This window comes from Gracilinanus agilis, chromosome 1 (genome assembly GCF_016433145.1).
Source record: "Gracilinanus agilis isolate LMUSP501 chromosome 1, AgileGrace, whole genome shotgun sequence".
Lineage (NCBI taxonomy): Eukaryota > Metazoa > Chordata > Mammalia > Didelphimorphia > Didelphidae > Gracilinanus > Gracilinanus agilis.
Genome location: NC_058130.1, coordinates 337281793 through 337294008, shown reverse-complemented (window position 1 = coordinate 337294008; position 12216 = coordinate 337281793). Strand labels below are relative to the sequence as shown.

Sequence of the window (12216 nt, the reverse complement as noted above, 5' to 3'; positions counted from 1 at the left end):
CAGTAATGTCTTCTCATTTTTTGTCTTCTAATTTGGCAATAGACTAATAGATCTAGAAGTAACCCCCAGAAGTCACACAGTTAAATCTCCACCTTTAAAACTCATACATGTAGGAAACTGGATAGAGTTCTGGACCTAGAATTGGGAAGATCTAAGTTCAAACAGCCTCAGACACCTAATAATCATGTAACTAGTGAAGACACTCTGTTTTCTGTAGAAAAATGGAGAAAATAATTCAAACTTCCTCTCAGGAAGGTGTTGCAAAGAGAAAATGAGGTAATATTTGTAAAGCACTTTGCACATTTTAAAGTACTATGTAAGGGCAGTTAGGTGACCCAGCAGATAGAGCACCAGCCTGGAGTCAGGAAGACTCACTTTCCCGAGTTCAAATATGGCTTCAGACACTTACAAGGTGTGCCCTGGGCAAGTCACTCAACCCTATTTGCCTCTGTTTCCACATCTATAAAATAAGCTAGAGAAGGAAATATTAAACTACTCCAATATCCCTGCAAAAAAAAACCTAAATAGACACAACTGAAACTACTGAACAGCAACCACCTCCGGCTCCAGAATCATCCTCTACAGTGGATCCTGAAGCCTAAATTACAATCATCTTCATTGTGATATGTTGGCTTATATTTATAGTGAATTTTACAGCATTTCAGACTAGACCAAGTGTTCCCTGAAAATGATTTTGCTTTTGAGTACAAGATGAAAGAATTCTGTCAACTCCTTTGCATACCAATTAGTGTCAATAATGAACCCCATAAAATGATTGCATTATTCAAGTTCACAGAGCCTTTTTCCATTGAGCAGAAACCAATGACCATACTTCATATATAAACTACAACTTATAATTTTATGAATTCCAATAATGGGGCCACACAGTTATTTGCAAAAATTGGAACCTTCTGAATTTATTAAAAGAGTCTGCAAATAGCCTTTCCACTTAGTCATATCTCATTTGGGCTTTCTCATTTAATATGTAGCAAGAATCACATCATATGACTGAGTTCCTATAAGGGTATTTCAACTCATCAGACACTGAATAGGTTCTAAATTCCTTCACCTATAAATGGAAGGGATTGAACAAGATGGTCCATCCACTAAGATCCCTTCCAAGTCCAAAATTCTATGATGCTTTTAACATAACCATTATATCAGTCATCACTTTTAAGCTTGAGGAAAAGTTTTGCTCATGTGTTACTCGTGAGGATAGTACTGAGGACAGAATAAGAAAACAAAGTCTGAGAATAACTAATGGACTAGCAAAATAGTCTAGCATCAGCTTTTCAAACCGACAACAAGAAGAGAAAGCTTCTTAAACTCCTATTCATCTCTCCCATATCTTTACAGGTAGAAGAACTCTGAAAACCATTAAAAGGCTAAAAATGGTTAATTTTTTTTACCCACAGGCATTTAAATTCTTTTTACCTGCTGCACCAGGATGTCCCCAATTCGGTTGATGACAAAATTTCTGTCACTGCCTTCACAGGATTCCTGCCTCCTCTCCTTCATGCTATAGAAGAAATGCCTATGAACCTCTAGTAACTCATCTAAACAGGGAAATATTTTATCCACAGTGCTATGATCAAGCTGGAGTTCTTCCTTCATTCCTTTTCTAAATATTTCAGACATGATGAGCAGGGTCTGGATGTGATGCATTTCAGTTTGCATCAGTTCTGTAACAGAAGAGAAGAAACAGAAATCTTAGGCAGAAATGTTTGTTTCATATTTTCACTGGACTGCATGGCATCAAATTCCCTAACACCACTTAAAGAAAGATTTTGATGCATCACTGAAACATTGGGCATTTGCTTCCATGGGAGAAAAAAGCATTGATCCAACATTTAATTTAAAGCAAAAAAATACCAGAAATAAAAACACACAAGTATATACTGAATGTGTTGTCAGGATCCATTATGTCACTACCCCAAAAGCCTGTAACTATATCAAACCTGAAGTCAGTATCTAAGTCATAAATCTTCTTTTTTGTGTGTGTGGGGGGAAACTACTACATATCCTTCCTATCAGCCCTTAACAGACTCTGTTCTTTATGCTCTAGGTTTTGTTTTTCATCAAAAGTCCATTTCCTCCAGGGTGAAAAAATTCCATGAGAGAGAATAGAAAATAATTCAAAATAAATGGAGGGGTCAAAGGCACAAATTCCTGAGCATTGGTTATTTCAGATCTTCATTGTATAAGCTGTGTCGATTTGATATTCTCAGTTGTCCACAGGGATTCTACAGTCCCAGTTATAAAGATGAGATAAGATTAAAAGCTTTCTTTTTTAGCATCCAAACCTAAAGTAAAATTCATTTATTTGCACTAATTTGGCATTTATGATAATGTATCCTGTACCTTACAGAAGTTTATCATCACACTATGAAAAAAGAACTAATTAGGAAAATTAATGACTTGAAGGAAATTTACAGGGAAAGTGTTAAGTGAATAAAATGCTCAGCATGGATTCGCAGAAAGACAAATTTTGCTCTCATTTGAAACTAATAATGATTCAAGAACCCTCTGCTTGGCAAAATTTTGTCAGCTAGTAGGTATTCTAATTATATGAACAGAAGAATCAAACTGAATTTCTATAAAATTTCCTACATGTCAGATTTTTTAATTCTTCAGACTATTCTTCCCTAGAATTATTCTGAAGTAGTGAGGCATAAAGTAATGAGGTTGGTGCAGGGGATAGAGTGCCAGAGCTATAGTCAGGAAGACCTGAGTTCAAATCTGGTCTCAGAATCTAACTAGCAAGTCATTTAACTCTCTCTGTCTCATTTTTCTCCTCTATAAAATGAGCTGGAGAAGGAAATGGAAAATCACCCCAGTATCTTTGCCAAGAAAGCCCCAAATGGGGTCATCAAAGAGTCAGATACAACTGAAAGGACTCAACAACAAAGTGAAGTATAATCCACAAACATGCATTACAGTAAATTCTCAAATACCTCATGTCATGGAGGTGCCCGAATACACTTTCTACCTGGCCTTGATGCAGGGGTTAGTTTTCAACTACCACATATATCCAGCAATGCTCACCAAAAATGACATCCTGTCTTTTGATGACATCTTTTTCCTGCCTGCTGCAAAATGATGGCTCTACCACAAGACTCCAGGACTCGGCTTCAAGCTCCTGTGCATCAGAGCTGAGGTCACTCCATAGAGATGAATCAACAACTTCTAGAAGAGGTAGAAGCATGTCAAGAGCATTTACAGACCCAGAGTGATGGGCCTCTGGCAAGAAGAGCCCTTCATACATAGACTTGTGTAGCCATTTCCCCCAACCAATCAATGAACCAGAGTCAGCCTGCTTAGAAAAGGCTAATGACTTAACCAAATGATTTAAAATGGGAACTTGGGGACTCACAAACTGGACCATACATGGATAATGCTAACCATGGGGATGGTGAGAGCCATCAAAAGAGAAAAGAACAATTTGGTATTGAAATACTGATGATGGGCTTTGGATGTTTCCCAACGGTGTGACCCTAGGCAAGTCACCTAACCCTGATAACCTAGCCTTTGCTCTCTTCTGTCTTAGAACTAATACTAAGAGAGAAGATAAGGGATTAACAAAAAGAGAAAAAGAAATATTGATATTGATTGGTATTGATATTTTGAAATACACATATGAAGGAGTGCAGGTAATTTTACATATTTTTAAATTTCTGCTTTAGTGATCTTCAGTGTTAGCAAAGCCCATGCAAAATTTTGAAGGTATAATTTCTTTCTCCTCTAATATTTCCACTATTTATTTAAACACTGAATTTTGTCCTTGTCTAATTCCTGATTTATTTATCAGTTCATTGTTTTGCTAGTTTTCTCTAACATGCTCACCAGGCAGTAGCAAAATATTCACTGTCATCTGCAATAATGGATTTTCCATCACTGATAACTCTTGCAAAAATACTATAAGGAAAGCAATATTCATATTTTTCTAGAGATTATAGTGCACTTGGAAAATTCATACACTTTTCAGGTCTTTAAAGGTTCCCTTAACCAATAAATAGTCATCCAGCCTATGTAAAAAACTTCTAAAAATGGGACACTCACAACTACCAAAGTACCTTTTTCTATTTTGGGGCAGTTTAATTATTAGAAAGTTGCTCCTTGTAGTGAGCTGAAAACTCCCTCCATACAACTTTCACTGGTTCTAATTCTACTTTCGGGGATTAAAGAGAAAGAAAAGAAAAAATATGTATACACATATAGATCTATATGTATGTAATTGCTTCTTCCAGGTGACAATCATTTAAATGTCTGAAGGCTGAAATTATGTCCCCACTGTCTTCTCTCTTCTAGGCTCCTTCCACTAATCCTGAAAGGACATGATATCAAGCACCCTTTCCATTTTCATTGTTTTCCCATGGATATGCAACAGCTTACCCATGTCCTTCTTCAAATGTGATGACTATAGACAGCCAGGTGGCTCAGTGTATTGAGAGCCAGTCCTAGAGATGAGAGGTTCCAGGTTCAAACCTGGCCTCAGACATGTCCTAGCTGTATGACTTTGGCCAAGTCACTTAACCCCCATTGCCTATCCCTCACTAGTCTTCTACCTTGGAACCAATACGCAGCATTGATTCTAAGATGGAAGACAAGGGTTTCCCAGAATTAATAGATGAGGGTTGGAATTTTTATTTGCCACTAGGTTCTAATTTCTTTTGGCATGACTAGGATCTGTTAGATTCAACAAATACAGAGAACACTCATACTAAAATATATTCCTTGCCGCATCAAACTTACAGTGTGGTAGGAGGAAAAGTCACACATAAAAATAACTTATCCAAAGTAACACATGATTTAGTAGGAAACAGACTTCAGACAGAAATTTGTGCCCTGCCAATTTTAGGAGAATCAACACATTGATCAGGGGCTCCACTGATCCCCACTCCTGTATAATGAGCAGTTCACAAGACAACCCAAAAAGAGGGATATGTGAGATCCGGGTTGCAATGTAAGCTCCTCCGAGGCAAGGGCTATCTTCATTTTCATCTTTGCAGCCTTAGCATCTAGCACAGTGACTGGAATGAAGCAGGCATTTCATAAACTCTTGTGGATTGATCCAAAGGGAAAGAAGGAAGTAGTATTTGAGCTGAACTTTAAAGACTAGATAGGAACATGAGGAAGGAAGCCATGGCAGGAATTGGGGATAGTGTTAGGTGCAAAGGGAGGGTCTCCCATGCCCATCTCTTTAGCAATCCATATAATGCTCTTAGGTCAAGCTATTGGACTCCATTCGAGACCCACCAGAACTGGATCTTTCCACAAGTGGGTTCAAGGGGCCCCTTTTGGGAGTTCTGATATATTTGGGAAAGAGGGTGTGTCCCAGACCCCATCAAAATTCTCCAAGAAGATAAGAACTACTAGAGTTCCCATGGAAATAGGTAGTATAGTGGAGAGAACAAAGGACTTGAGAGTCAAGAAAACCTAAATTCAAATCCTACTTCAGACACTCATTAGCTACGTGTCCCTGAATAAGTCACCTAACTTCTTTATGCCTCAATTTCTTTGTCTGTCAAATAGGGATAATAAGACTACCTACCTCACAGGGTTGTTGTAAGGATCAAATGAATTAACATTTGTACATCTTAAAGCATTATATAAATGTTAGCTACTATATTAGTTATCATTTCCATGGGATTGTCCAGGCCAGTCTATTTTAGAGTGTATTCTACCCCCATGTCACTTCAGCTTTGGTGCCTTCTCCCTTTTTCTCCACCTCTGAAAGTGGAGTGCTAGGGTCCAAGTCAGAGACCTTAATTGTGTTAAATTTCCATAGCACCATAGTCCCAATAAAGGAAAAAAGTCAGAACTCCTACTCAGTCAGTCATTTATCCAGCATATACATAAAAGCTATTCAGTTGTGCTTGTGGTTGGTAGCAATAATTATGAATGATCTATATTTATTAAACCCTTAGAGCATGGTGGGATTTTTAAAGGATTTCTTTCATTTCAACTACTTCTACTTCTCCAGGCGCTGCCTAAATTTTGGAGGAATTAAATGTCTGCCTTTTGTGTGGGATTCCTGGCTCCTTTAAAGGCAGAGAACATAAGAAATCTCTGGGAAAATGGTACCACTTGGGATCCATTTAATTTAGGTATAAAGTATTGAATGCTCTTCAGATCCCAGGATTCCTCCCTTACTGTAAATGGTAACAGTTACCCAATGATATCCCCCTGGGATCTTCACAGAATTATTTCATTCTTCTTGTATTCATAAAGCAACTTTAATCCTTAAAAAACACCTAGTGGCTAGGAAACTTCAGGCAAGTTTCAGAGAGAGGGCTAAAAAGTTAATACACTTGATTCTGGAAATAAGTTATTTTTAGTTTTAGTTCTTTTGGAAGTAGAGGATGGAAATGGTCCAGACCTATGATTTCCTCAATGTGAGGGATTCCTGGCATAGAAATACTCACCATCAGTGAAGATTTGCAATTCATTTGTTACTTATAGTTTTGAGGATGACCCAGGGCACAGAGAGTTTAAGTGATTTGCCCAGAATCACAGACCTAGTACGTGTCAGAAACTAGATTTGAATATGTCATCCTCATGCCATAAATAACCACTAAGAAGCTATATCATCTGCCTCACTATTTTTAAATACCTTACAAATTGGAAAATGAAGAAAAATTGAAAACAGGAACATATCAAAATATGAAAATCAGTGACAAGCTCAAGAACACTAATACAAATTCATTTTGAGTTGGATCCTAAATAAGGAACTGTCATTTTTTTTTCTTGGTAACAATGAAACACACAAAAATGTTGATCAATTCACAATGAACTCCATAGTTTTTGCTAGTATATAACATTCTCAAGAAAAAAATAATTTCTTAGAATATAAATAAATCTTAAAACTTCAAAAATAAAGGAATATCCCACTCACTACATCACATTCGATGCTTCTAACATGTACCAAATTTCCATTCTTTTTAATGTGACACACAATACTTAGAATAGAAATTTTTTGAAATAGAATTTGAAATACAACTCAAATTTCTGTAGGAAGATAGACTACCAACAGTGAAGAACCAGAGAATATGCAACATAATCCCAATATTATTTGATTTCACAAGGCAAAGTAGGAATTTTTTTTCTTTTTTCCAAATGCAATGTGAATGGCTCAGTGAATGCCAGAGAATTTTCTTCTCACCTTCCATTATGAATGAATCCATGGAGGGAGAAGATCCCATGGACTGTAACAGCTCATCAGAATGTGACCTGGTCCTCCAATTACTGCTGTCGGCATCTGATTCCAAAGATGTCACTGACCTTCTGAAACTAAACCAGGTTAAGGGTGGAGAAGAAAAGGAGAGGAAGGAGAATTAACAATAGCATCAACTCAGAACTTTAAGGTTGCAAAAACTGATCCTATCTTACCTTTCTAGGCTGGTACCAGGCACACTTCTGGACAGTGAGTTCCCTGGACATGTAGTTTCTTTTCTTCCAGTGGGGAGACCAATAGGCATAGAAGAAGAAGGATGCAGCGAGGAGGAATTGGGATGAGGAATATCTTTAAATGAGGAATCTGGAAATCAAAGTACAAATTTGTTTTTTAAATGGCAATAAAAATAACAATAAAACCTAAGTTAAATCCTAAAGATAGTTCATTCATACTTTTGTAAAGTCAGACATCAGATCATTCTCTATAACCAGTCCATTCATTGCCAACATCCCTTTGATTTAATACCCTACCCAAAGCCATGCAGACGAGAGCCATATATTGGTGTGTCCATCTGGAAGGAAGTTTCAGTCCTGAGCACTACATAAATAATGAAGGCAATGGAATGGGGAAACATGGAACACAGCTTGCCTATAAACTACTGCTTGTGCTCCCTGGAGATGAGCTTTAAATAAATACAAGGTGTTATTAGCATTATTAGTATAATAGATGTTGTGTGTATGTACATATACACACATTGGGTGTATAAATAGAATGGAATGTTGCTGGGGGGGAATGGGGAAGGAGAAGGAGGAGTGTCCCAAGTGGCTTAAGAAACCGAGGTAGGTGAAAAACTGCCACTCAAAGCTAAATTCGACTGCTCCATCCTGAAAATGGAATTGGGTTTCGATAGGCTATTATGTTTAATATCCATTCTTGTATGGTGGGAGGGGGAAAAGGAAAAATACCTGAAATTCAGGAATATTTGTAATACACTATAAATATTTTTAAATATATACCAGGACACATTATCTGAAAGTAGAGGAAAATCATTAACCTATGGCCTCTTCTCACATAAAGTTACTGAAAGAAATAGGCATTAAGTTCTTATACCATATGCAAAGTAGGGCAGTTAGATGGCACAGTAGAGAAAGCACCAGATCTAATGTCAGGAAGACTCATCTTTCTGATTTTAAATCTGGTCTCAGACATTCACTAGCTGGGCAATATGGTGCATGTCATTTAACCTTTTTTGCCTTAGTTTCCTCATCTGTAAAATGAGTACAAGAAAGAAGAGGTAAACCACTCAGTATCTTTGCCTGAATAACAACAGATGCAAGGCTCACAGTGATTCCCAAAGTGGGCGCCACTGCCCCCTGGTGGGTGCTGCAGCAATCCAGGAAAGCGGTGATGGCCACAGATGCATTTATCTTTCCTATTAATTGCTATTAAAATTTTTAAAGAATTAATTTCCAGGGGTGCTAAGTAATATTTTTTCTGGAGAGGGGGCGGTAGACCGAAAAAGTTTGGGAACCACTGCTCCAAGGAATCAAAAATGAAAAACAACAGTCTCTGCCTTTAAGCAGTTTGCAATCTATGTGATGTGAGGAGAGGAGGAGAAGAGATAACTTGAATAGCAATAAGAATGATACAAGAAAGAAGTTAATGGAGTGAAGGAGAGAGTGAGACAAATTGGTGTAGGAAAATATGAGGAGAGATAGAACCCTTTGAGCTGAAGAGATAAGAGAAATGGCCTCTGAACTGAACAGGTAAGTATGTATTTATTTCTCATAAAGAGTTTTTTTGTTTATTTGTCTTTAGAAATTTTCACCAACTGAGCTTACTATTAAAAGAACTATATAATGAGACTTTCATATAAGATTTATAAGGTTTGATGAATGTTTTTCATTTGTGATTGGTATGTTTCAAATGTAAAAATCACACTGAATCCACCAGAGATGGTGATAAAAAATTTAAAAAGTAGGTTTTTATTTTGAAAGATACTTGAAAAGAACTGGTCAGTCTATTTTATTATTATCTATAGTACTTACTTCCAAGGATGGCTTGTGGTCTGTTCTTATTATGATGTCTCTCCTGGAGTTTCTGGTAAGGTAGAACATTAGAAATGCACAATATCAGATCAAAGTCTTACTACGAGAAGTCCCACAGAGTTAAACAGAAGGAGTCTCTAATCTGTTACTCCCATCTTGGACATCACATTTTTTATTATGAACAATGTTCAATAAGTATCCTCAGGGGAGCCAGGAAGAGCCTGCCGACCTTGTCAAGAATGAGATGGAAGAGTTCCCTTCCATTTGATCTCCTCCTACTACTATCTTTTTCTAATTAGTAGCTCCCTTGCCTGCAACTTTTATAATAGGAAATGAGACACTTCTGGGACACTTCTGCCATAAACACCAAAGTTTCACATGCCAAAAGACAAAGAATAATCATAGCCCACATTTATACTGTGCTTTAAGTAATCATCCCCATGTTACTTCTGGAAACGGTCATTGATTCCTTCATTTTAGCCTTGACCTTCTCAAACAAGCAACAGAAATGAAAACAAATCCACACCCAACCCACATTCCTGTGTGGCTGCACTTTAGTCTTTATGAGTTTGTTAGAAGCATCTGCTAGAAGTGCAGAACTCATGTCTACCTCCTGGATCAATGGTCACCAATCAGCACAGCTGCTGCTTTGGGAAGATATTTAGAAAGCAATAATTGGAGAATTTAGCCAAGAGAAGCTAACAACAGAATTCAGATGTGGTCTCAGATTACCTTGGTACATGGAAGGGTGCATTCTCTGCAGTTTTTGTGTACACTTGCATTACAGACTGAAAGAAAAAGTAAATCTTTCAAAAATTCATATTATAGCATTATTTATTTAAATGTACAAGATTAGAACATTTTCTCTTAATTAAGATTCTTCCCATTAAATTGCCTCTTCCACTAAAACCTGGAATTGTAGGCCATCACAAAATATGTGTTTCAAAATATTTATTAACCCTTAAGCCCTGATTTCCTTAATTTTGTTAGCTGGCAAAGGTTGACCAGAAATATTAGCCTGCATGCCCAGTTTTATATAAGGGGCCTCATGGAACTTAAAAATTTTTTGTCCTTGTTTGACTTATTTGTTCAGTACCTTCCTGGTCAGTACTTTTATGTTAACCAGGGATTGAGAGGCAACTTATTGTCATATGCAGTTAAGGATTTTTCTAACAGATTTTGAGAAAACTACAAGTTTTTGTCTAGAGGTTATACCACACTTGAGAAGTTCCTATTCTTCTCTATGAAACCGAGAAGAACCATAACTCCTCACTTCAAAGTGCTCAATTAAGTTGAAGAGTCAATTAAAATTAACTGGATTTAATAATACATTTTTGTGGTAAAGTACCACAGGATCTCAGAAGTGGAGAAAAGCAAATACTTGCATAAGTAATTAAGAAAGGGCCTATGGAAGAGGTGGATCATATAACTGAGTCCTTGAGGACAAGGAAATATTTCATTTTCAGGAGGGGAGTGGAATGATAAGTCCATTCCTGGAGAGAGGAAACAATGTGAGCAAAGTCTCAGCAAGAATAATAACTTTAGCATATTGGGGATAGTAAAAGGACAATACTAGTACAGGAAGTTTATATGTGCAAATGAGGGTTCTCATGAAAACGCAAGGGTTCTTAATCTAGGCTTCACAAGGTTTTAAAAAATATTGTGATCTCTATATTTCCATATAATTGGTGTCCATCGTAATGCTATTTTATTTTATGCATTTGTAAACAATACTCTGAGAAGGGATCTACAGGCATCACCTGACTGCAAAAGATTTCCATTCTATAAGCTACTTGATATGTCAAACTGAAAAAAAGTGTGAAGTCAATTTAAAAGCAATGGAAAGTTGCTAAAGTTTTCGAGCAAGGTATGAAAACGATATTTTAGAAATATTAACCAAACAGCACTAGGCAGGAAGAAATACCTGAAGATGGAGACACCAAGGTTATAATTACAGTAGTCCAGGTGATGGGTAAGGGAGGACCATACCCACTGAGAAAGGCAAGGCAAAACAATGGGAATGGAATAGAAAGGATGGTTGTTAAAAATCATAAAGAAAAAGACGGGTTCATTAGTTAGATATCAGGTACAAAGAAAGATGAGAGTCAAAGATGATTCCAAGATTTTTAAGCCTCTTTTCCTAGGAGAATATTGACCTAATTACTAAATAGAGAGAGAGAGACAGACAGACAGACAGACAGACAGAGACAGAGACAGAGAGATAACACTGATAGATGGTTAAGCAAAAGACTTGGCTACTCTGATCAACACAATAATTAATGACAATTTCAAAAATCTGAATTCTTTTTTAAAAATGCTATCACCTCCAGAGAGAGAACTAATGAACCCTTAGTTTTAAGACTGAAATATGCTTTTTCACATTCTTTTTCTTGGGTGTTTTTTTTTAGGGGGGGAGAAACATAGCCAATATATAGAACTGTGTTTTGCATGTCTTTATATGTACAATGAATATCTTATTGCTTACCTTCTCAATGGATATGGGAGGGAGAGAATATGGAGCACAAAAAATAATTATTAAAAATTTTTGAATAAATGAAAAAGGTTTCAAAAGTAAATAAATAAAAGGTTGGGAAGACTTACTTTGTTACTTTGCTGGTGGCTATTTTTTGCTTTTAGCAAGGTAAGAGAGGGCAGATGAGTTTCATTTCAGACATGCTCATTTTTCCAGTCAGGGTTTTTTTTTTCCAGTCATTTTCCAGGCATTTTTATATATAAAGATGTTATGGAGGTAGTTAAAAATCATTACAGGATAGATGAGAAGTCAACTCTGCATATGTGGATTTAGGAACTATCACCATAGATGCTATGTTTGAAACTATAAGAATGAGTTATATGACAGGGCAGCTAGGTAGCTCAGTGAATTGAGTGCTAGACTATGGACAAGAGGTCCTGGGTTCAAGTTTGGCTTCAGACATTGTGTAAACCTGAACAAGTCACTTAACTCCAAATGCCTAAGCCTTACTGCTCTTCTGC

The 12216-nt window shown here is 36.9% G+C and overlaps 1 protein-coding gene across 1 annotated transcript in view; it reads right to left on the bottom strand.

The window, feature by feature from the left end:
* ARHGEF28 (Rho guanine nucleotide exchange factor 28) overlaps window positions 1-12216 on the bottom strand; it is a 152701-nt gene that overhangs the window by 89080 nt on the left and 51405 nt on the right. The window contains exons 9-14 of the mRNA XM_044663055.1: window positions 9955-10010; window positions 9223-9274; window positions 7390-7537; window positions 7163-7290; window positions 3046-3186; window positions 1435-1682 (exon numbers count right to left, since the gene is read on the bottom strand). Of these exons, the coding sequence (XP_044518990.1) occupies window positions 1435-1682; window positions 3046-3186; window positions 7163-7290; window positions 7390-7537; window positions 9223-9274; window positions 9955-10010 (773 nt within the window). The remainder of the gene's footprint in view (window positions 1-1434; window positions 1683-3045; window positions 3187-7162; window positions 7291-7389; window positions 7538-9222; window positions 9275-9954; window positions 10011-12216) is intronic.